The 26,464-nt window shown below is 44.1% G+C and overlaps 1 protein-coding gene across 6 annotated transcripts; it reads right to left on the bottom strand.

Annotated features, from left to right (window-relative positions):
- LOC147903116 (uncharacterized) lies at positions 1-26,464 on the bottom strand. Of its 6 annotated transcripts, none has more exons than XM_087374199.1 (10): positions 26,159-26,464; positions 24,371-26,056; positions 23,787-24,062; positions 2,847-3,110; positions 2,560-2,699; positions 2,065-2,350; positions 1,709-1,822; positions 1,130-1,615; positions 914-1,027; positions 1-793 (listed from the first exon to the last, which is right to left on the bottom strand). In XM_087374199.1, exons 1-10 carry the CDS (start codon positions 26,255-26,257, stop codon positions 86-88), a joined length of 4,173 nt encoding a protein of 1,390 aa, XP_087230325.1. In that variant the 5' UTR covers positions 26,258-26,464; the 3' UTR covers positions 1-85. The 6 variants fall into 6 exon arrangements, with proteins under 6 accessions (XP_087230325.1, XP_087230326.1, XP_087230327.1 ...); XM_087374200.1 differs by lacking the exon at positions 26,159-26,464 and having other exon boundaries at positions 24,371-25,763; positions 25,847-26,047; XM_087374201.1 differs by lacking the exon at positions 26,159-26,464 and having other exon boundaries at positions 24,371-25,754; positions 25,847-26,047.

Here is a 26,464-nt window from a genome sequence, read left to right as displayed (position 1 = left end):
AGGAAAAAAATGAGATTTCTATATCTCAAAGAAAACTTGTACAATTTACAAAGTCTCTGGTGTTGTCTAGGTTACAAGAAAGTTCCTATGCTTGGTTGCAGCCTATAGCATGAAAAGACATCTTTGGCATATTCTTGAGCAACTCAGAAACTAACATCGTCTTTTGGTGGTGAACACTCTCCCAGAAGGCCTCGGTAGCTGAATTATCCAGACAATTTAAATACAAGGGTGGAAAAATAATATTCGGTTTCTTTGGTGAATGTGTCGTAGAACAGCCAGTAGTGCTGACAACTTTTTCATGATTGCCCTGAAAAGGTGCCTCCTGCCTTACTATGCCCTTTAAATCACAGCCAGCCACACAACCACCCTCACAATCAGGGTGCTTATTACGCAATGACTTCTGTTTGTGTCCCGACTGGCAGTTTCTACAATCTCTATCCATAAGATGTGAGACAATCTCCTCTCGGTGTTGTTCCTTTTGACAGTCATCACAGACAAACTGTGGAAGCTCCAAAGCAGCCAACCAGCTCCTAATTTCGTACCCTTTCTTACTCTTGAAGCACTGGAAACAAAAATCCCTATTGCACATGGTACAGTGTTGCAAAAGGCAGGTTCCATTACAGAAAAAACAAGCATGACCTGTAGCTCTGGTTCCAAGAGCATGAAGGTTAAGTTTTTTAACATCTTGGTAAAGAGAGAAAATGTCAAGTTTGAGCTTTTCTCGTTGAACAATTAAATTGGTGAGCTCCAGCAATTTTTCTAGGTGTTGCCGTGCAGCCACTAACTTTTCCTTCTGTGCTCCCCCATGCACATTAAACCCAAAAATAGCTTTGAGTAAACGAGCAAAAACAAGTTATAAAATCTTACTTAAGGGACGACAGTAAAATGTCATACAAAGGTATGCAACACTCACCATTTCAAAATCCATCCCACAATGCCCCAATGCGCTTCCCTGGATTGAAGACGAAGAAGAAATACCATCGGTGGCATTTGGATTAAAAATGTCAAATTTCTTTACTGCTTGCTCCTGCCAGTTTCAGTCAACAAACAAATCAGTCACTCTAAATATTTGAGAAAACAAAAGCACAAAGCATGCAACACTCTTAACTTTTGTAACATGAAACTGAACCTGCTGGATTCGCTGTAGCAGTGTCCCTCCTGACTTGGCTCGCTTAGAGACCCAATACAAGTACACTGCCTCCACAAGCTGTGGAGCTGCAATGCCAATTTTCAGTGCATCGTCAAGGTTCAAAACTGGGCCTGGTTCCTCTTTTGTTTTCACATCTGCCAACTCGTTTTCAAGGCAGACCTCTGACACGAAATTTGACTCTTGTGATTTTCCATCTAGATATCTCTGCTTGGCACAATCTGGAGCAACCATTCTGTGCCTTAAGGCAATGCATTTGCAATCATCACCTAGGAATCCAGTTATGTTCTTGGCACTGTGGCATCTTTCATGTACCAAACTGTCTTTTCTGGGGGCTCTGATCTTTCTCCCTGATTTTCTCTCGCCTCTTTTTTCGCCCTCTCCTGTTGTGCGAGAAAATCTTTCTTCAAACTCAGCAGACTTATCGGAGAGTTCCCGACGAGCTTCATATCTGTACTCTTTCTCGTCCTAATTTAATGTTACCAACATTGCCACCTCATGTCAGATGATTAAAGGGAGGCAGAACACAAGTAAACACTCTGTACTGTTGAAAAATCTCACCTCATTCATACTTGTGAACCCCTTTTGTTTTATTGCACTTGACACAGGAGCAACATTTGCATGTTTCGCACAATATGATCGTACATGCACGACTTGCTGATTGGAATGTTGTAACTGCACAGTTGTAGATATACTCCGCTCATTACAACTTCTCTAAACTACAATTTTCTGAAATCCAACACTACTAAGAAATGTCACTGACAATTTCCTTAGCAATTCATCCTCTGCAGATAACTTACAAGCAAGCAAACATGCAATACGGCAATCGATGCATATACACAAAGCTATGAAGTATGAACATCATACTCATAATTTACATTTTTTTTAAAAGTATATCAATTTCTTTGAAAGTCTACCTCAAAGGATGCTCCTTGCATGACACCACATGACACATGAAAAACTGCTTTGCACGTTGTCACTGAACATCTTTCTACAGACCCTTCTCTCAAACCACAAAGCCAGCATCGTCGCCGTTGCTTTCTTGCACGTGCATCCGCAGCACTGAGACCATCTATGGGTTCCATGGTGTCTGTGTTGACAAAAAATGTTTCATTTGTATACAATGCACATACAACATGCACCCATTTGAAGGGCTCTGTGGCAAGCTTGAGGGCACCACCTTGTTGACAGCAGAGAGCGCAACTATGGAGCAAGTGAAGTGTATTACCAAAATGATAATTGAAATCTTCTATGAAGAAAAAAAGGCGTGTTTCAAAGTGAAATCAAACCTAAATACATTCAAGCTAAGCACTTAGATTTAGAGACTAATAACCTCTAAGAACTCTAAGCCAGCTACAGCAAACCACTCCGTAAGAGCCCGGTTAAAACAAAAACCTCAGCCATCCTCATACCTCACTCCGAAATTCGCTTTGCCTGCTGCAACAGCCTCACACTTTCTACAATACCAAATTTTGCTCTTAAACTGTTCTGGTTCCTGAACACCATAACAGGACTGATGCACATAAATGTAACAACTAGCACATTTAAAAACCTGCAGATATTTACACATACATCAGTAAAAATGAAGATGGCAAAATCATGAAAAGTTAACCAAACTTTACCAAACTTTAGAAACTAACTAGCAGTTCATTCCTTATCCTTGATTGCCTCAAAGCAGAAAACCAATTCAAATTCTAACCATATTATGTGAAGAATTTTCTCCCCCATTGCAAATGCAGCAATCCTCGGATGTCTGCTGCAGTCTGCCCTGAAGTGCAGAATCTTGACCAAGTGCACCTTGTAACGCCTTTAAGTTCTCCAAGTCAGCAGCCTTGTTCTCCAGAATGTCCATTATTTGTTCAAACTGCTCTTCAGATAATATTGATGTCATACCCAAATGAGACATGGCTTGATTGAAATTATTTAGCCACTCTTCGTCCTCCTCATCCATATCATACTCAGCCTGAGAGTCCAACAATAAACAACAAGATAAATCTCAATACAATACAATTATAGTAGCACTTTGCAAAAAATCTTTGCCAATGGTACCTAAAAGTGTCTCACAAATAATGCTAAAGAGACCAACCACTGGGCTGAATGCGTCTGAGTATAGCTGATCCCAAATCACAAAAACAATAGCTATTCGTTGAGAAAACATTATGACTAACTAAAGAACCTTAAGAGAGAATTCACGCACATTGCTGAGCATTTATAAGAGCATTTTCTAATTCATGAAAATGCTTCACTTGTTTCATCGGTGCTATAAACACAGCACAATATTGCATGAATGATCTCATTTCTATGGAATGTAGATTAATTAATGCATCAAGTATGCATATTTGTATTATTCAGTGGCTGGGATTAAAGTTGAATTGCCCTGAAGGACACGTCCCCCACTAATATAAATGGTGTACTCACAAGGTGTGAAAAAGAAAGGGAGAGTAATAAACAATTGCAAGCCTCTGAGCTCTCCTCATTTGAGGGATTACAGGTGGGGCATTGACCCTATACTTCCAAGATCTGGTCAAGAAGAGAGACACTTCTATATGCTTACGCGTAGAATATAAGAAATTGAACAAACTTATCATTTACCAAAGGATGGACGATCTCATTCATCAGCTCTGCAGAGCCAAGTATTTTATGAAGATTGATTTCAGGAATGTTTGAAAAAGATTTTTGTAAGACCACATTTCGTGCTGATTCAGCCATTCTGAGTTCTTGGTGCTTTCATTTGGACTCACTTCACTAGAAATGATGATTTGTAGGTCTTTTTGGACAACATCTTGATGGTAAGACTCCTTTAGAGCATGGATGCCATCTACAGATAGTGTTGTCGATACTTTTAAAAACGCAATGTTTTGCATAAGAGAACAAATGTGGATTCTAGAAACAAGAACTCGCATACCTTGGACACATCATTTTTGTGGATAGTATCCGTATTGATTATGAAAAAGTGTCATGGGGATGTGATTTTCTATGCGCAAGAAAACCCGTTATTTACTGGCTGCACAACTCATTTGCATGCTCTCCAATGTTACTTGCTGGCTGTACGGTCACCTGTGACCATTCTTCACTCTCTCTCCCCTGCCCGTGATCATTTGCCACTCTCTCTTCTGCCCGTGATTCTTGACACGTCCCAGCACTCCTAAAACCCCTGATCTGCAAAATAACCACACACAACATCAGAACTGAGCAAGCTGCTCACCACCCAACCGTGACATCTACGGGATGTGATCCCGAATCAGAAGATGTCCCCTCCGAGCCACGAGCTGAGCTACTGGCACGAACTCCCAATCAGATCCAAACCAGCCTGGTGTCCCATACCACCAGGTGGCGCTGTGAAGCCCTGGATCTGTCACTGGGCCTTGGGCTACGCTAAGATGCAGGCGCGCGTCCGCGACACAATCCAAGATCAGACCTAGCACCTGGGAACGAGTCTTACTTCCAACTGCACACCCAACTGCACACTGAGAACTGAACCCCCTGGGCCTCTTTTATAGACTCGGGCCCCGGCGCCAAAAATAGCGAAGACCTATAAATAGTTCGTACCCTTGCCACTCAACCCGAGAATCAAGCCTGCCTAGCTCTAAGCCTCCCCAGGCTAACCTGAGCTAGTTCTGTGTACCTAGTACACGTCAGATATCAATCCGTGCACATGACATACTCCCCCTCCTCTAAGAACTCACTCCTGAGTTCGTTAAGAAATCCGGAAATGTTCTTTGGAGGTTTTGCAATGTCTCCCATGTTGCATCCTCCTCAACACGATCCTTCCACTTAATCTTGTATTCCGTGATAGTACGATTTCGAATCTGTCTTTCACGAAATTCAAGAATAGATTCAGGTTCGTGAGGAATAAAAGTCAAATCTGTAACTTCTATAATCTCATGAGGAGAAACAAGTTGATCATCTGCACCCAAGACTTCTTTCAGTCTACTGACATGAAAGACTGGATGTACTTTAACATCAGGAGGCAATTCTAGTCGATATGCAACTGATCCAATTCTTTTAATGACCTTGAATGGGCCACAGTATCTGGGGGATAATTTCGGAACCAAACCAGTACTTAGGCTCTTGGATTCCTTAGGAATTCTCAAATATACCATCGTTCCTTCAGAGAACTCTCTGGGTGAACGATGTCTATTAGCATAAAATCTGTCCCGATCTTGGGCACTTCTAATAGACTCCTTGGCAAACTGCAACATCTCCTGCATGTCTTGCAAGAAGTTCTTAGCAGCATCATTTTGAATCCCTTTTAATCCTACCGTAAGTGGTGACTTAGGTTGAAACCCGTACATAAGCATAAAAGGACTATAACCTGTACTAGAATGCTTTGCACTGTTGTAAGCAAATTCAATCATGGGTAGATAATCTTCCCATGAAGACTGTCTCTTAGATACATATGCCCGAAGCATGTCTTCAACCAACTCGTTGACCTTTTCTGTACTGCCATCAGATTGTGCATGATCCGAGGAACTCATACTTAGAGTAGTTTCTAACTTCTCAAATACAAGTGTCCAAAAGTTACTTGTAAACTTTGAGCCCCTGTCACTGACTATGTCAGATGGCAAACCATACAGCTTGAACAAGTGGTCCACAAACTCGTGAGCCAACTGAACAGCGGAAATAGTTGTTCTTGTAGGTAAGAATCTAGCCATTTTTGTCAAACGGTCGACTATGACCCAAATAGAGTCATGACCCTTGCGCGTTCGAGGTAAACCAGTAATAAAATCCATGGAAATACTTTCCCATTTATTACCTGGAATCTGTAATGGCTGTAATAAGCCCGCGCTTCTAAGGCGTTCAGCCTTAGTAACCTGACAAACCCGGCAACCTTTTACATAGTTCTCTATAAATGCACGCATCTTAGGCCAATAAAAGGTATGCTTCACAAGAGACAGAGTCCTATGTATACCTGGATGTCCCGCACTAGGAGCATCATGACACTCCCAGAGAATCTTGGATTTAAGGTCCAGAACATCAGGCACACAAATTTTTTCATTTCGGAACAGCAAGCCGTTCCTAATCATACACTGACCTCCCGCCGCCTGTATCCTAGGTGGCACAATCCCTGAGTCCTGGTCAACCATGGAGCTCCCATCCTGGACTCTCTGCCAATAAGAACTGAAGTGACTATCAGTTGCGTATAGCCCTCTCAAGGATTGAAATAGGTCTGAGGATATTTCCGTAAATGACAAAGCATTTACAAACTTAACTCGACTTAAGGCATCCGCCACACTATTCAACGAACCCTTACGATAACGTATTTCGAAATCAAAATCCTTCATTAGCTCTGCCCATCTAGCTTTCCTTCCTCTCAATTCTGATCCATCACACACATACTTAATTGACTGGTGATCAGTCAATACAAGGAACTTTGAACCATACAAGTAGTGTCTCCAAACCTTGAGAGCATACACTACAGCATAAAGTTCCTTCTCGAGTGTGGGCCAACGATACTGGGTGTCGTCTAGCTTCTTACTCTCAAAAGCTACAGGTCTGCCCTCTTGGAATAGAGCTGCCCCAATCGCATAATCACTCGCATCGGCCTCTAAAACATAAGGCCGGGTAGGATCGGGTAATGCAAGAACGGGTGCTTCCTTGATAGAAAACTTCAAGGTTTCAAAAGCCTTGTTCATTGCATCATTCCAAGAGATCAGCTGGGTAGACCTGCATCCACGACCTTTCAATATGTTGGTCAAGGGTGCCGTGATATGTGAATAATCACGCACTGACTTCCGAAGAAATACCGTAAATCCTAGGAAAGAACGAAGTTGTTTCACAGTCTGAGGAATAGGCCATTCTAAAACCTTCTGGATACGATCCAGATCAATGCTAATACCTTCAGAAGAAATCTGGTGTCCTAAGTAAATGATCTCCTTCATAAAGAAGTCACATTCTTGGCATAAAGCTTATGCTGTCTTAGAACAAGTAAGACAACCCGGAGGTGTCCTATATGATCCTCAAGCGTTTTACTATATACCAAGATATCATCTAAGAACACGACAACAAATTTGCCCAGATAATCTCTGAACAAATCGTTCATCATCTGCTGAAAAGTAGCAGGAGCATTGGTCAAACCAAAAGGTAATACGAGGAACTCGTAATGACCATACCTAGTCCGGAATGCGGTCCTATCTATGTGTTTAGCATAGATACGGATTTGGTGATAACCCGTACGCAAATCAATCTTAGTGAAATACTTCGCTCCGGCCAAACGGTCTATCAAATCATCAGAACGAGGTAAAGGATAGCGGTTCTTAATTGTAACTCTATTTAATCGTTTATAATCTATACACATTCTCCAGGAAGAATCTTTCTTCTTTCTTAAGAGGACAGGTGCACCCCAAGGTGATTTACTTAGGCGGATATAGCCCATATTCAGGTAATCCTGAAGCTGGATAGCTAACTCATCCTCCTCTACCTGGCTCATCCTATAAGGTGGTACACTGATAGGTTGAGCCCCTGGGACTAAGTCTATGCGATGATCTACTGCCCGTTCTGGAGGTAAACCTTCTGGCAGTTGAGCTGGGAATACGTCTTTAAAATTATCTAACAACATTCTCAATTCTCGGTGTTCAAACACACTTAATTCATTTTTGTTAATGACCGAAACAACAAATGAAGAAAGTGGAATCAAAACACACTGATAGACATCATAATGAGAATTGTTTAATATATTCCGAAGCTGCATCGCAGATACAATAGGCCCCTGAGAAGGGGGAATCTTATCACACTGAATACAAAATTGGGTGTCCTTGTCTACAAAAGAAAGTGTATGCTCCGTTCATCCGATCTGGATATTGTGGGTTTTAAACTACTCTATCCCGATCAGCAAGTCTACATGCTCTAGATGCATAACATAACATGTGAGAGCTCCTGTGTAGGCTTGAATCCGGATGGGAAGCGCTTCAACCTTGCGATCCCAAAACTGCTTTCCAGCTGGAAGCTGCACCTCGTAGGTGTGGTCGCTAGATACTGTGGACAGCCCCATCTTCTGCACAAATTTGTAATTAACAAAATTGTGAGAGCTGCCCGGATCAAAGAGAATGTGAACCTGTTGGTCCCTAGCTTCTCCATAAACTCGGAAAAGATCATGGGAACCAAACAACGAAGTATTATAGGTACAATTACAAGAAAGGGGGCAAGTAATGACATTTACTGAAATACCTGTCATCGTGACTTGGTTGGCTCCCTTGGCTGCGCTACGTGGACCCGCCTGGAGCTTCGGTCCTAGCACCAACTTTTGGTTCTTCCGCTTAGGACACTCATTCTTTGTGTGGCCCCGCTCCTCGCAATAGAAACATCGGCCTTCTTTCTTGAGCCTGAGAGTGCGAAGGAAACGGGCCTTACCATTCTTAGCTGGAGTTAAGCTTTTCCTGGAGGCGTTGTCCGTAGACTTCGTCTCCCCAATACCAGTTGCATGCTGAAAGAACTTGCGTTTATTCTTTCCGCTCGTCTCGGTAACTGTGGTTGCCTTGGTACCGGCCATGGTATCATCATATATGCGCGCATATGTCATGGCCTCCTGCAATGTTGTGCACTTGTTATTCTTAATCTGTAACTTATAGGAGTCTGGCAAACCATCCACGAAAAAACCTAACAAGGTTACAGGATCCATTTTAGTGGCCCTGGTTTGCAGATCCCTAAATCTTTGAAGATAAACTTCAAAGGTCAAATTCAATTTTGACATATCGAGGGCCTTGAGCTTGCCGACGATATCGTAGTCATCTTCCTTCTTCAGGAACTCCTTCCTGAAGATGCCCTCAAAATCTGTCCAAGTATCAGGCTTAGGTTGGAGCTCTTTCCACCAAAGCAAGGCTTTTCCTGACATAAACCCTGCTGCAAGCTGAATCTTTTTCTCATCTGGATAGGGGTGAAATTGGAAGTGTACTTGCCACTTGTGCAACCAAGTGTCAACTACCTCCTTTGTTCTTGATTTTTGGTCACCTGGAAAAGGATCCGGAGTGATATTTGGGCCTAGCACGGAAGCCATGGCATCCACATGCGTGAGTGCCTGAACCGTACTAGCCAGAAGAGTCAAAGTTGCTTGTATCCCCTGGAGTTGCTGTGTCAACCCCGATTGATTAGCATTGACCTGCTCAAATTTACCATCAAGAGCAGTCGTAAACTCACTGAAGGCTTTCTTAGTTATCAGGTCGTCGTAGAGACCCTGATCATCCTCTCCCACTGGAGTGTAATCTAAGTCCTGCTCTCCCATGGTGAACTCGGGATTTTGAGCATCAGACATGGCTGAAATCTGTTTTGATTACAAACGGAGAGAAATAACTGACTGAAACGAAGCACAGAGGCGGATGGAGCAGAAGAAAACCGTCCCGAATGAAGCTGACGGAAGAAGATGCTGAAATCTGGCGAATCGGAAGACCACGAGTCCTGGAGCCTCCCCGAACCCGCAAACCGGATGCGCAGGCTGCAGTAGAAGCTGTACGGTCTGCTGACGCAGGCCAAACTGTTGCGGGCGTGGCTGGTACGGCTGCTGACGTGGCCTGTACGGCTGCTGACGCAGGCCGTACTGTGGCTGCAAGTACAGTCGCAGTCGCTGTTCGATGCAGCAGCAGGTACAGGAGCAGGCGGAACAGTCCGTACAGGCTGTACGGCTGTTGCAGAAGCTGTACGGACTGTTACAGAAGCTTCGGGAGCTGTGCAGGGCTGACGCAGGCAAGGGCAAATGCAGGGGAGCTGATCGAAACAGGGCGCAGGCTGTACGGACGAGGCTGGCTGGGCACGAAACTCGAGGTGAGGTCTCGATACTCAAGGCTGCTTGTGGGTAGCCTAGCACCCAGCCCCCACCTATATAGGGTGCAGGGCTGCCTTATTTGGAAGCTGGGCTTCCAAAAAAGGCTGAGCCCCTCCAGCTTTGGAGGGGTGCTTTTTCGAAAAAAGCACCCTCCTCCTGCGCAGGCTGCACGCAGCCCTAGACGCAGGCTGTTCGCAGCCTGTTGCGCAGGCTGTGGACAGCCTATTGCGCTGGCTGTGGACAGCCTATTACACAGGCTGTCCAGCCTCTATTGCCTCGTCTACTCCGCCCCTTCCTAGGCTCTGCATCTCTTCCTCCCTTGCTGTCTATTTCCTGCACATCTCTCCTACCTTTCTGCTCAATTTCTCCTCCCTCTAAACTTCTCTCCGAAGCCTTCAGAGATTTCGATTCTCTCTTACTCCTCTTCTTCTTGCTTTTCCAGATATCTGTTCACCCCTTCTACCCCAGGTAGCCAGCAAAAACGCAGCAGGAAATTTCGAATTTTAGGGCATACTTGGAAGAGAAATCCGTCAAAATTCTCGCATCAGAAGTTCCTACTTCAAGAGTTGGCTCTGATACCAACTGACACGTCCCGGCAATCCTGAAACCCCTGATCTGCAAAATAACCACACACAACATCAGAACTGAGCAGGCTGCTCACCACCCAACCGTGACATCTACGGGATGTGATCCCGAATCAGAAGATGTCCCCTCCGAGCCACGAGTTGAGCTACTGGCACGAACTCCCAATCAGATCCAAACCAGCCTGGTGTCCCATACCACCAGGTGGCGCTGTGAAGCCCTGGATCTGTCACTGGGCCTTGGGCTACGCTAAGATGCAGGCGCGCGTCCGCGACACAATCCAGGATCAGACCTAGCACCTGGGAACGAGTCTTGCTCCCAACTGCACACAAAGAACTGAACCCCCTGGGCCTCTTTTATAGACTCGGGCCTCGGCGCCAAAAATAGCGAAGACCTATAAATAGTTCGTACCCTTGCCACTCAACCCGAGAATCAAGCTTGCCTAGCTCTAAGCCTCCCCAGGCTAACCTGAGCTAGTTCTGTGTACCTAGTACACGTCAGATACCAATCCGTGCACATGACAATTCTCCTGCTCACTTTGATTCTAGAGCATTCTATCTCTCCCCCTCTCCAAGCTGCAAAATTCTCCTGCTAGGCCTTGCTTGATGGATCTACTGCCCTCTAGGGATGTTCTAACCCGGAATAGAGGACCTAGGAGTAGTTTGGATGCCATTCGGAGCAGGTTCAAGCTCATTTGCTGCTATTTCTTCATTTGCTCGTGACTAAGGGTTGACTGTGCGATGCTGGGGATAGGTGCAAGGACAAAGCTCGCACCTCTTCCAAGGACAGCGGATACAGTCATTCTGACCTTCATTTGTTTTCCATTTGTCATTTTTCAAGCTTGTCCTTGCTCTTTTGATGTTTGTTCTCTTTTGGCAATTCAGGCTGTGGGCAGTCACCCAGACACAGAGTGTAGAAAAGGGGGTAGGGGCAGATTTAGAAAAAGGGGGATAGACTAGCAGAAGGGGAGAGAGATAGAAGAAGAAGGGAGGAGAAGGGGTAGGAGAGAGAGAATGAGGTAGGAAAGAGAGGGAGAGAATGAGAGGGAGTAGGGAAGAGAGAGAGAGAGAGAGAGTGAGTGAGCGTAGGCGAGGAGGAAGGGAGAGAAGATAGGATTAGATGTCACATTAAAAAGTACATAGTAGGAAGTGGATGGAGACTTATATAGTCCCTCCACATTTTCCACCTAAAGGACCTCTAACTTGGCCCCTTTTTCCCCTTCATTACAGCCATCCCTTCCCATAGAATTTTGCACTCAAAATTTCACAGCATGGCTGTCCAAAAGTGCAGCAAACAGCAACTACTAATCAATCCGGTAGGAGATAGGGGTGGTCCTGGACAATGCTCTCTGGCTGCCATGAATTTTCATCCTTAGGGAGTCCCCGCCACTTGATAAGATACTCTACGTAGGTCTTGTTCCGGAGTACATGGTCTCTGAAACCCACGATGCGCTCCAGGACATAGAGGATGTGGCCCTCTTCATCCATAGGTGGCAACTCTGGAAGATGCTGTCCAACATGTGGTTTCAGCAAAGATACATGGAAAACATCATGGATCTTGGAGGTACTGGGTAGCTCCAACTGTTATGCTAACTCTCCAACCTTGCAGATGATCCTGTAAGGACCGTAATACCTATGAGCAAGCTTTGTGTTGGTATTACCTTTCAGCGAGGCATAACGGTTATGGAGACGCATATGCACATAATCTCCCTCATTGAAAGACAAATATCTCCTGCGTTCATCCCATATTTCTTCTACTTGGCTTGGGCATCCTGCATATTCCTTTTTGCCAACTGCAGAAGGGCATCCATCCTCTCTAAGTCATTCCGTGCTTGCTGACTTTTCACACCCATGTCACCAATTGAAGAAAGCATCCTGACCTTGCATCCGTACATTGCCTCAAACGGGCTCATGCCAATGGAGAGATGCTTGGTAGTGTTGTAACAAAATTCAGCAAGTGACAACCATTTATCCCATGACTTTTAAGTATCATGACAAAAATGCCTCAAATATTTCTCCACCCATTTGTTCACCCTTTCTGACTGCCCATCAGTTTCAGGATGGTAAGCAGTGCTAGGTGTGAGTAAAGTACCCACTGCTGTAAATATCTCCTGCCAAAAGTGACCCATAAACTTTGCATCTCTGTCACTGACAATTTCCTAAGGGAAACCATGATGCTTAAAGGCATGTTCAATGAATTGCCAAGCAACCTGCAATGCTGAATACCGGGTCTTAGTGGGTATGAAATGGGCCTGTTTTGTCATTCTATCCACCACAACAAAGATGTTGTCCCATCCCCTCTTTGTAGAAGGCAATCCTGTGATAAAATCCATTGCTATGTGCGTCCATTGTCCCTCTGTAATGGGTAATGGCTGCAAGAGTCTTGCGGGTAACTTGCTGTCCACTTTATTCTGTTGGCAAGGCAAGCATTCAGCCATGTAGTTAACCACATCTCTCCACATGCCTTCCTAGGTAAAGCTCTGCTTGATTCTTTCATATGTTTTAGTGATACCTGAATGTCCAGCCATGGGAGAGGAGTGCATTTCTTGCAAAACCAGCTGGCGCGGTATTTTGAGTCTGGCACTAAATAAATCGTGTCTTGGCACCACAACAGCCCATTATGCAATTTGAAATCCGGATGACACAAACTAGAAGGCTTCTATAAATCTGAAAATATGAGAGCTGCTTTAGAATTTTGCATATACTCTTCCTGAATGCCATGAATCCACTCCTGATATATGGTAGAGATAGCAGACAAATTGCAAGCCCACATCCTGGACAAGGCGTCTGCAACCACATTTTCCTTTCCTTTCCTATACTCAATGTCAAAATCATAGGATTGGACTGCAGCCAGCCACCTCTTCTCCTTATATGACAAATTTGCCTGGGTGAGGAAGAATCTGAGTGCCCTATGATCTGTTTTCACCTTAATTTTACTTCCGTACAGATAGTGGTGCCATTTCTTGAAAGCATGCAAGATAGCCAGCATCTCTTCATCATAAACATGGAAATTGAGTTCTTTGGCATCAAACTTCCTGCTTTCAAAGGCTATTACCTTGTGTTCCTGCCTCAGAACAGCCCCCAAGCCTTTGCCACTGGCATCTGCCTCCACAATGAAAGGACGCGAAAATTCAGGGCATACCAAGACAAGTGCATGAGTGAGAGCAAATTTCAGGTCTTCAAAGCTGCGTTGTGCTTCCCTTGACCATCCAAAAGCATCCTTCTTCAAGAGGTCAGTAAGAGGAGCTGCCCTCTTGGCAAATTTGCGAATAAAGCGCCTATAGAAAGAAGCAAGACCTAAAAATCCTCTCAACTGGGTGGGATTTTGTGGCTGTGGCCAATCTTTGATGCATTTCACCTTTGCAAGATCCACCCGAATGCCACGTCTACTCACAATATGCCCCAGGTACTCAACCTCCTTTGCCATAAAAGTGCATTTGCTGGCTTTTGCATAAAGCTGATGCATCCTCAAAATTTCCAGCACTCGCTTCACATGCTTAATGTGCTCTTGTCTATCCTTGCTGTAAATGAGGATATCATCAAAGAAAACCAACACGCATCTGAAAAGAAGTGGCTGTTAATATCTTGTTCATCAATGCCTGAAAGGTGGCCGGTGCATTAGTCAATCCAAAAGGCATCACCTTGAATTCATACAAGCCTCGTTCTGTGCAAAAGGCTGTCTTGTGCTCATCTCCTTCTTTCACCCTGATTGGATGGTAACCAGACCTCAAATCTATCTTCGTGAAAAACTGAGCACCCTTGAGTTCATCCAGCAGGTCATCTATCCTGGGGATTGGAAACATGTTCTTGATAGTGGCCTTATTTAGATCCCTGTAATCAATGCACATGCGGTATGATCCATCCTTCTTCTTCACCAAGATGCTAACAATGGCGGGTATGGATTATGATACCATCCATGCTTGCCGTAATGATTGTATTATCTTTCATCGTGAGCATGGAGATTTGGCTAGTTGTCCGAAGTGTGGGGAACAACGAGATAGAGATGACTTGTAGGGTGAGCAGATACCGGTAAAGGTCTTGAGACACTTTCCCATCATTGCAAGAATACAACACATGTTCCGATGCAAATCCATAGTGGAGTTGATGACATGGCATGCATCTCATCGGTCCACTGATGACACATTGAGGATTCCCACAGATTGTGCAGCTTGAAAGCACATAGACAATCAGTGGCCGGACTTTGCGAGGGAGCCACGCAACTTACATCTTGGGCTCCCCATGGACGGCATGAATCCTTTCGGATTACGCTCGACATCTTGGTCGACATGGCCCATAGTCATGGTGAATTACAATATCCCACCATGGCTAACAATAAAAAAGGGACACCTCATGCTTGCACTACTTGTGCCAGGGAAGTACAAGGCAAAAAATATGGACGTGTACATGGCACCTTTGATAGAGGAGTTACAGATATTATGGAGAGGAGTGCATGTCTTTGATATTTCCAGAGCTCCTAGACATACCAATGATATTTTGGTTAGGGGTATCTTGATGTGGACCATGCATGACTACCCAGGATATGGAGAGTGCACAGGTACGTGGTTGTGTCTCTACAAGTATAATATAGGATTATGCTTTTATGACTCTCTTTTGCATGCATGTCTTACACTAACACATTCATGCAGGCGTGGAGGACTTGTTACAAGTGGATACCATGCTTGTCTTGTTTGTGGACCGAGTTTGAAATTACTTGCATGTTACTCCAAACATATGAGGAAAAATATTTATGAAGGTCATGCTCGATACCTTCCGCTAGACCATCTCGCACGTGGAGGTCAACTTCATCCACCACCATCATATTTGAAGGCAAGTGACTAGATTCAAGCTTGGAGAGCGAATGGAGAGGAACGTCCTCCTGGTATGAAGAGGCTATCGATCTTTCACGAGCTTCCTTATTGGGGTCACTTACAAATCAATCATCTCTTGGATCCCATGCATATCTTCAAGAATGTGGGGGCTACTATTTCGGCACACTTGGTTGGTTCCAAAGACTTAAGCGGAGTGCGAGAAGACTTGCGTGCTATGAATAGAATGTCTCGTTTGTGGCCCCAAGTGCATGCTTCAGGAAAATTTGTCCTCCTGAAAGCAACGTGGATCCTCTCTACGAGGGAGGAGGCAGCGGTCACATTGCCTCTTTTCAAACACCGACAGGGTACATGCATAGGAGAGGCAAAAGGAGAAGTACTACGAGAGATGAAGTTCTTCTCAAGCAATTCCCGCACCTTACCTGCCACTTCCTCCCGCTCAACCTTAGAAAGACGGTATGGGGCTTTGTTTATGGGCTTACTGCCAGGCTCTAGAACAATGGCATGATCCACATCCCTCTTGGGAGGCAATTTGGATGGCATATCAGCAAACACATCAGCAAACTCCGATAGCAATTGCTGCATATCACAATCCTCAACATGGGGAATGCTACCCCCCTGAGATACTGACGCATTCTATGCGTAGAGGGCATGTTCCTTCCTGAGCTCTCTCACTAACTGCCTTGCTGAAATGAGCTGCAATTTAGGAGTGGCAATGCCATGCAATGTTACCGTACTACCCTTGTGGACAAAGCTGAGTGATAGTGCATTTAAATTTATGCTGAATTTACCCAAAGATTTCAGCCAATTGCAGCCAAGGACAGCATCTATTGGGCCCATATCCAGTGCCAAGAGATCCCCAGCAAATTCATAATCCTCAAAGAGCTTGATCCTTGCATCTTGGCAACAAAATTTACTAACCAAATGCTGTCCATTTGCCACTTCTACTCTCAGCCCATGATCAATCTCAGCAGCAATCAGTCCCACCTTCTGTAAGGCCTTAGAATTGATGAAACTAAGAGTGCTACCGCTGTCCACAAGCATGTGAGCAGTCCTGCCATTAATTTGTCCTTTCAATCTGATAGTTTCAGCACTTTTGGCACCCATCGAGGCATGATAAGAGATAGCATAAATGGCTTGCTGCGCATCCCAATAGATCTCCTCTTCATCCATAGGAGCATTGCCATTTGCATCCTCTCGCACAAGAAAAGGCATAGCAACCTGATGCTCCACATGAAAGACTTTAGGCCAATGGCCTCGCATGTTACATACGGGCTGAGTGTCATCGGAATGTATACCATGCATATTATGTTCATTAGCACCACCGGGGTCAAAGGGGAAATCAGCCCCCTTCTTGGCTCCAACATCTAGAGCTTCTTCCACGATTTGTGCACCCTCTGAATCATCCTGAGTGGCATCCAAAGTCTTAGAAGCATCCATCAAATCCTCATCATCCGATATCTCAATAATCATGCTGATTTTTGCAGTACCACTGTTATCCAAGACAAATGGGGATACAAATGTAGTGACCATCAATTCTTTGATATACCTTTGTAAGACTAGAATAAGTCCAATCATACAAATTTAGAATAATTCTTTGAAACCCCTCCAAGTGGTTGGTCTCTGAGGCGTATCCCTCATGTATCGCCTCCATGTGTGGGCATAATCCTGCATATGCATACCTGCAAAAATGATGCGCTCCTCCTCAGACTTGGGGCAGAAGCGGAAATAGTCTTCCCGCTTCATGAGCCACTCCTCCAACTCATTGGGAGTGCAAGTGTCCCCTTTAAACTTATGCACTGTGAGTTTGTCCTTGATATCCTTGGCTGCATAATTCTTGTGTGTGTAACCTCTAGAAGTGCGGGCATTATCACGCTTGAGGTTCACATAATCGGAGAAGGGCATCTCAAGTTTGGTGGCCTTATATGAACGCAAAGAATCTACCAACATGTCATCAAAAGTGTCATGCTGCCCACCACCAACCCCCTGCTGCGTTAGTAGTTGCTGCCATCTGATGCACTGGCTGCGTCTGGCTATATGTGCTCGCTGGCGGAGCGATAGGTGCATGAACCCTGGGCTAGGACTCTCTACCAAATGCATCTCTCCGAAATGATGGCATTCCAAAGGGCTGAGAAGATGACTCACCTCTCTGTCAGGGTGTGGGCCCATATAAACAAAGCCAGCTCCAGGCATACTCGCTCGGGTCGGCCCAAAAGATACGGCTCAGCCTGCATAGATGCAGAAAGCTGTGAGCCAAAAGATGGCCCGACATCCTACAAGAAGGTGCTCAATGGCACAGAAAATGCATCCTCGAAGTCTAGATAATCCCATGTTGGATACATGCAATGGTCCAGAAGACTGATGCTCATAGGCACAATGGGCATCTGCCATAAAACCCCTGCGTGTAGCAGACAAAACATCCTGATTGTTTGAGTGGTCCCCTTGCTGGGGTGCGGGCTGCTTATCCTTATCTTGCATAGCAATGGCAGATGTGATCTTCTGACCAATCTACTGTCCCATTTGGGCAAGAGCGGTATCCTGCATAGCCATGGTTGTGGTAAGCTGTTGGCTGAACTCCTGTCCTATCTGGCAGAAAGCACCCTGGAGCATAGAGGAAAGGGCATCCAGAAACTGTCTCTGCGCTGCCTGTGCTTCCCGCGATGCAGGAGAGAGAGGCTAAGTGGAAGGACCCTTTGTACCACCAGTGGATGCAGCCACTGTGGCAGGCACTTGCTCATACTGAGTAGCCTCATCAATGTCATACAATATATCACGAGGGGCACGCTTCGGTGGCATGGTGACTGGCCCTGGAGAGAGGAGCTCGAATGTAGGCAAGGAGAACTGGATAGCAAAACCCTGCGTAATGAGCACCTGAGATAGTGCGTGGAAACACAGAAATGTCGATGGAGAGGCTCGGAAGAGCTTTGAAAAGAGACTTGAATGAGCCAAAATAGGGCTCTGGAGAGCCCCTAAAAGAGTCTGGAAAATTCTGAGTTCTTGACTTGCTTTTTTTTTGTTTTTTTGGGAGGGGAGGGGGGAGGGGGCTCCCTATGCAACAGGACTGCTCCTAACTGATAGTAAACACACCCAAATTTGGTAGAATATGCAGGAAGGTTAGAATAGAGTAGAGACTTGTGAGGGGCTGCACAAGGACAGGAGAAAGTCAATCCTTTTAGAATTCTGCTGAGTGTTGGAACTCTTGCTGAGTATTCTATTTCAGTAATGAAGTACAAGTCATGAATTGCCTTGCCAAGTACAACTAGAGCCTTTATATAGGTATGGCCCAAGGCAGCACAAAGCAGTATTGCTTATGGGATTACCTCCTAGGATGCCACGTGGCAACTTATGGTATCCCCTAAAAAAGAAAAGAACACTTACAAGCCAATAAAGGCCTTTCTACTAACTTTTAGCCTAAGTTTAGCCTAAGTAAAAAGTAACCATCTGTTACAATCCTTCCTCCTCAAATTTAAAAAGGATGTAACCTGGACATACAATGCTCCTTGTAAACCTGAACAGCTCAATTCTGGTCATATCAGCTGAACAATGAAGTTTCTTAGTCAAATACCTCTTGTAGGCATGTTGATCTGTAAATGGATCAAAATCAAGCAATCGGGCGGAAGAGTTATGCTGTCCAACATAACAGATCTGATCATATGATCCAGTGAGAGACATGCTGATCTGTAGGATAGTGAATGCTGGCTGCAGCATGTCCATATACGCCATATAGCAAGAGAAAATCAAATCTGCTCATAAAGACTCAATTTTGGCCATAGAATTCAGCTAAGTAATTGAGGGTACTGCTCCACAATTGTAGATGGCTGCCAAGAAGACTCCTCATCAGGTAGACCTCTCCATTTGATAAGATATTCCATGTAGGACTTGTTCCTCAGCACATGATCTCTAAATCCAAGGATCTTTTCAGGAATATACTCAATTTGGCCCTCTTCATCTATAGGAGGTAGCTCTTCCATAACTTGCTCCTTGGGTCCCAAATACTTCTTGAGTAGTGATACATGGAATACTTTGTGTATTCTAGAGGATGGTGGAAGGTCCAACTCATAAGCCGCTTCCCCAACTTTCCTCAAAATCTTGTAAGGTCCATAATACCTATAAGCAAGTTTAACATTGGTATTACCTTTCAAGAAAGCATGCCTAGACTTATGTAATCTAAGAAATACATAATCCCCTTCTTTAAAATGAAGCTCTCTCCTATGCTCATCAGCATAATCCTTCATCCTTGCTTGGGCCCTTACCATATTATCTTTACATTGCTGTAATAGAGCAGTCATGTGAGCCAAATCATCCTTGGCTTGCTGGCTTGTCAATGCTTGATCAATAATGGTTGATGGGACATGAGCTTTACAGCCAAACATGGCTTCAAAAGGGCTCATACCAATTGAAGTATGCTTGGTGGTATTATAACAAAATTCAGCTAGATGCAACCATTGATCCCACGATGCTTGGGTATCAAAGCAAAAATGCCTTAGATACTCTTCCAACCAGCGGTTAACCCTCTCTGTTTGCCCATCAGTTTGAGGGTGATCTGCTGTACTTGGGGTAAGAAGTGTTCCCATAGAACTGAAAAGCTCTTGCCAAAAATGCCCCATGAACTTAGCATCACGATCACTCACAATTTCCTGAGGGAGTCCATGTAATTTAAACACATTCTCCATGAATTGCTTAGCCACCTTGGAAGCTGTAAATTGGGTCTTAGTAGGAATGAAGTGGGCAGCTTTGGTAAGTCTATCAACAACCACAAAGATACTGTTCCAACCCTTAGAGGTCACTGGTAGACCTGTAATTAAGTCCATGCTGATATGTGTCCATTTACCTTGAGGTATAGGTAGAGGTTGTAGTAGACCAGCTGGCCTCAAATTCAACTCCCTGTTTTGTTGACAGGGCTTACAGCTTTGAACATAAGCAAGAACATCCTTCCAAAGTCCCTTCCAGTAAAAACTCTGTTTTACCTTATCATACGTCTTGTTGAGGCCTATATGCCCAGCGATAGGAGATGAGTGAAATTCCTGTAAGATTAGCAGCTTATAGGAGGAATGTTCAGTAAGAAATATTCTATCATTATACCACAAGAGCCCATTGTGCAACTTGAAATTGGGATATTGCTGACAGTCAGGATCTTACAAGTCTTGGAAAATAGCAGCTGCTTGAGGATCATTGAGATACTCTTCTTGAATGCCATGGATCCAATCTTTATAAACCTCACTAATAGATGATGAAGTACAAGCCCATATCCTGGAAAGAGAATCTGCCACAATATTTTCTTTGCCCATCTTGTAATCTATGTCAAAGTCATAGTTTTGCACAATGGATAGCCATCTCCTTTGCTTGGGTGATAGAGAAGACTGAGATAGAAAATATCTGAGAGTCTTATGATCAGTCTTGACCTTGAAATGGCTACCATAAATGTAGTGGTGCCACTTTTTTATTGCATGAAGTATTGCCAACATCTCTGGGTCATACATGTGGAAACTTGACTCCTTGTCATCCAATTTCCGACTTTCAAAGGCAATAACTCCATGACTCTGCTTTAGGACAGCTCCAATGCCCCTTCCACTAGCATCAGCCTCAATTATAAAAGGTTGAGAGAAATCAGGACATACCAAGATAGGCGCTGAAGTTAATGCCTCCTTTAATGCTTCAAAGCTCTTATTTGCACTGTCAAACCATTGGAAAGCATTCTTTTTTAGGAGATCAGTGAGAGGAGCTGCCAATTTGGCAAAATGCCTTATAAACCTTCTATAAAATGATGCTAGACCAAGGAACCCTCTCAGCTGGGTGATATTCTGAGGTATAGGCCAATCCTTTACACACTTCACCTTGCTGGGATTCACCTTAATGCCAATACTGCTGACAATATGGCCCAAATATTCCACTTCTTCAGCCATGAAAGTGCATTTACTTGATTTGGCATACAACTGGTGTGTCCTCAATACTTCCAATACTTGTTGGACATGCAATAAATGCTCTGCTTTCATTTTGCTGTAGATCAATATATCATCAAAGAATACCAACACAAATTTATAGAGGAAAGGCTGCAATACCTTGTTCATTAGGGCCTGGAAAGTTGCAAGTGCATTAATTAGACCAAATGCCATCACTTTGAATTGATAAAGCCCACGTTCTGTCCTGAAGGCAGTTTTACGTTCATCTCCCTCCTTCATCCTTATTTGATGATAGCCTGACCTTCAGTCAATCTTTGTGAAGTACTTTGCCCCTCTAAGCTCATCCAGTAGATCATCAATTCTAGGGATAGGAAACCTATTCTTAACTGTCATTTTGTTGTAATCAATACACATTCTAAATGAGCCATCCTTCTTCTTGACCAATAACACATGAGAGGCAAAGGGTGACTGACTATGTGTAATAAATTCCTTGTCAAAAAGTTCCTTTATTTGCCTTGCCACCTCTTCCCTTTCAGCTCTAGAAAGTCTATATGGAGCTTTGTTGATTGGCTTTACTCCAAAAAATACTCGGGTTGATCGGTCCATGATTATGCACGCTCTTTCTACATATGGATTGGCTGCTGGCCTTCGGGTAAATTTTTAGAAATCAAAATTGCTGCCGTTACATGCACAGGAATGGCACAACCTTCTGTGGCCTGGGAAAATTGTCCCCGCTTCTCAATTCATTCGACATCTCGGTTATCCTCTAGGCTAGGGACTCACCCGTTCACAACAAACTGATTGGGTGCTAGTAAAGTTAAGGGCAAAACTTGAATATTGGAAGCTTGCAACTTGGCCATTACATGTTCGTTTGCGAATCACACAATCCATTTTGATAGCCTACATACAATTTTATCTGCCTCTCACTATGTTCACTAAGACAGATCTGGTTTCATTTATGGTTTCATTTATGTCAGCTATCATGGAAATTTTCTCGTGTTCAAAACATGGCAAGAAAAGTCTCAGATTACTCTCTATGCATCGTCTCTGTTCTCCAAAGATGCACGGGGGTCTGAACATTCTCAATATTCAAATGCATTTACTTGCTCACAGAGGGAAAATGATGATACAGTTTATGCAAGGAGATCAGCCCTGGGCTTTCATCATCCGCTCTCTCTTATTGCATCTTCATACATCTGCCTTTGGGAATTGGCAGCCTACTCAGTGGGATTTTTTATTTGGCTCTATCCAAGGCAAGATCAGAGGCTGCCCTTTTGTCTCTCGTCTGCTTCTTGATTGGAAACACATCTTATCCCACTTGGAATGGCATGGCAGGGACTCTCTGTTTGAGGGTAGAGAATATTTTTTTGTCTAAAGTATTCCACCCTCCATTGGCCATACAAGAACCCAGACGTTCTTATTTTCTCTCCTTCAAAGGCATTTCATATGTGGCGGATGTACTTCAGGATGATGGCACAATTTTATCTTTTTCTATGGCTGCTCGCAAGTATGGCTTGGGAGCTCACTATCGTCCTTTATGGCATAAAATTTCAGCAATGCTCCAACCGTACTTGCCGGTACCTCATTTGGAACTTCAGAATCGGCTTGAGGATTGGATTTTACGCTCTCCTTCCTTATACGCCCGTCCTTTGAAGCTCTTACATATCACAGTGTCATCTCTGTATAAAGTGTTATTACCTCCACCTTGGATTTCTCACTGGGCAAATACTGTTTGGCATATGGATCGTTCAATGAAGTGGTGGAGAAAAAGGCTGCGTCTCCTTTGGCATTACAAAATCCCTCTTCGACAACAGCTTTTCCTATGGCGAGTTCTCCTTGGCATTTTTCCATTCGGACAGTTACTGGCACATAGACATATTGCTTCAGCTGTTTGTCACAGATGCCAGCACTCTACTGAATCGGTGCTTCACATTTTTTGGTTCTGTCCACATACTTCTGATCTCATTGCTCTCATCCGACAGAGGCTTCGAGCGCAATTTCCTACTGTTATTTTTGGCAGATTTTTCTGGTTGTTTGGTTTTCATCCATAGAGACAAGGTTTTGATTTATTTTTTGTTTGGGTGCACTATTGGACCCTATGGACTTTATGGATGGACAGAAATCATAGAGTCTTCATTTGATTGATCAGGATGTGTATACAGCTTATAATGAGATCTTTAGTTGAGTAGTAGCTACTTCGCTTTTGAAGTAACTATGAATGTAATTATTTTCCAGCAATAAAAGATTTCTTCCCACAAAAAATGTGTGTGTGTGTGTGTTGGATAATGTATGTTTTTACACACACATATGTACGTATGTATGTATCCAACATACACACACACACATATACATATATGTATGTATGTATACATACATATACAAATGTATGTGTACATATACATACATGTACGTGTACATGCGCGCGCACACTTTTTTTTTGTGGAATTATGCACACACACACACACACACATATGGATCGTGGAATACAACTTTTTCTGCCTGACTCGTGCAAAAACACACACCAATTTCTGCTCTGAACTTCATTTCAGATACAAAGGCTGCAGCACACATGCTTACCTGGTCGCTGAAACCATCAGCAGTCCTTGTAGCTGCTCTTATATATGATTGGGGCATAGTGTATGTTGGCCTCAATCGCTGTTTCTCAAAAAAGTCTGGTAAAAGCCGAAAAGAAGGAATAACTATCTGTTGCCTCCTTCCATCTTGTTTTTCCAAGGTTTCTGAGGTCCCTCGACAGACACTAGTGGAACCCATCCGATCAGATGAAACTTTAAAAATTTCCAACTGCTGCTGCAGCATCCGGTAGAAGGAGCCTCCATCGAAATTGTAATAATCCTATCATTGTTATGAAAGACAAAATCAACGAATCATAGAAATGACCTCCATCAGAAATCAGTTTTCACATCGCTGACCGTTAAAGCATCAAAACTGTGACAAGATGGAAAGGAGAATTGCAGTTGATACATGATTTCTCTACCAAGACTAGCAGAGCAACTAAAAAGTATTGGTCGATTTTTCCAAATCAGATCAGATGACCAAAAATCAATTCTACGCTGAATAAATATTGTCCAGAACATCCCAAAACATGGAGATCAGACAAAGAAAAGATAGAAAGCAGCATGCCGTGATGGAACGTCAAAAACCTGATGATGGCCCTCAATCAAAATGAGCAAAGGTTGCTCCAGATCAAGGGGGCGAGGCCGCATCTGCCTTCCACCTGTTTCTGTAGGATTTGTTGCCACCAAGAAGCAGTTTCTCCTTGAATCAATCTTGCAAGGTGCGTCGTTTGATCCCAACCCATCCTGAGCTTCTGCTACTGATGCAAAATCTTTTATCTCAGCATTACTCACCATATGCTCACTGCCTAGATCAATAATTTTTCTTTTGAGGGCATGAGCCTCCTGTTCTTGTAAAGGCGCTCCAATTTGGACTCTCTCTTGTATATTCTGCTTTCCCTTATCCACAATAGGCATTTTATCATCCTTAGGATGGTCAGGTGTGCTATTCTCTGTTGAGATAACACCAAAGCCCTCGGCACCATCCGCACTATTCGTTATCTTCTTACGTTTACTTCTTCGAAGCATCATGGCAACAGCTTGCCCCAGTTCTGTGTGCGCCTTTTCTTTCTTATCCCCTCTATTGCTGGTGACTGTACAAGCGACATCTTCACCAAGTGCTATAGTCTGTGCCGACTCAATTGTAGCTGAGCCCTGATGAAAGCGCTGGTCTGTGCGTGCATGAGAAGTTTCAGCCTTGCCCACACTCCCAGTTAACCTAACGTGTTCCTCTGCTAAGAAGCCTTTAGAGATTTTCCCCCTCGTCAATGGACCTTTCGTTTCTCCTTGGGGGATGCCGACTGGTGAAACTTCAACAATCAGCTTCCTTTTTTTGGTACGATTTGAGGACACGGTAGAAAAATCAAATATATTCTTCAATTCTTTGCTTGACATGGCATCGTTTACGTGATCTGGATCAGGGCCTAGTTCACTTGACCTTTTGCCCTTTAACTGCAGAGATTTTCCACTACGTGTAGTTATTTCCAGTTTATCCCGCCACCCCTCAGCATTGCTCAGGGTTGGTGTAACCTCTGCATTGTTGGGCCATTCTGTTTTATTAGTATTATGACCCAATCCAAGAAGGGCTTCTTTACGATCATCTTTTGTGCTTTCAGCAGGGTCATCTAAAGCATTCAATAAATCTTTCCCCTTCCTCGTTCCCCTAGAAAGTGGAACTAATAAAGAGCCTTGCGCAGCCTGCACAGGCGAAGGCTCTGAATTTACAACTCCCACCTGACCCACTGTACGTGGGATTTTATTTCCGACTTGTCGAGCCCTGGTCATTGGGCCCGACGCCGCACACTGCGCAAGATGCGGCTCTACACTTACAACTGCCATTTCTTGATTATTCGCGGCACTCCTGCCCAAGTAATCCACAGTTTTATCTACGTTCCTCTCCGTTGCGTGCTTAATATTTTGAACCCACTTCTCAGCAGAGGTCCTCCTGATGACCTTTTTCGCCATTTTCAACCTGTTTACTCTGCAGTTAGCCAAGCCATCATTCGCAATTGAAGCTGAGGAAACGTCAATATTTGTCCCTGCTCTGTAGCAAAGGGCGTGTACCTGTTGTGTAGCAAAGGGGTGACTTTTGCGTTTCGCTCCACTGTGTATTCCTGTTGTTTTTTCATTCGTCAAACTAGTCGAATTTCCGTCCATAGCCCTTGTCAACCGTCTACAAACGATGTCTCTTTCCGTTCGCTTTCTGAAATTTCCACTGTCCGCCTTACTTTCGCTACGCTTACAAAGCATCCTTCTTTTAGCGGTGTCCTCCGGCTGCGGAGGACCAGCATTAAAAGCTTCGTCACTCTTTGCATAACCCCTTTCTGGCCGCAGCGTCACTATTTTGAATCCTAGCGAAACCAAAGGAGTGCATACCGTGTGCCTTCGCCTCCGTGCAGCTTCCACTGTAGAACTCAAATTCCGAGATTTGTGGCCGCTTCGCAGCACTCTACCCAAGTCTTTCTTGAAAGGCATCACGCCGTGAGGGTCTCCTAGCGCAGCAGCTGCACAGTTCACCTCGCCTCAATTTCTCCTAAATCGTCCGGTGGTTCTTTCGTTGACGCGATTTTAACAAACACCATCCTCCTCCACTAGAAATCCGAGACGTTCTTCCTTCCAGAAAAAGAAGTCGTGCTGGTGATGTCTTAAGAGCTCAAAGCCGATTTACTGAAGAAGTCCTCT

The sequence above is a fragment of the Dipteris shenzhenensis genome, chromosome 4, assembly GCF_047967505.1.
Source record: "Dipteris shenzhenensis isolate YYH24624 ecotype China chromosome 4, Dip_SZ_1.0, whole genome shotgun sequence".
Lineage (NCBI taxonomy): Eukaryota > Viridiplantae > Streptophyta > Polypodiopsida > Gleicheniales > Dipteridaceae > Dipteris > Dipteris shenzhenensis.
The sequence above is the reverse complement of the archived record's forward strand: the minus strand, read 5'-3'. Positions and strand labels throughout refer to the sequence as shown.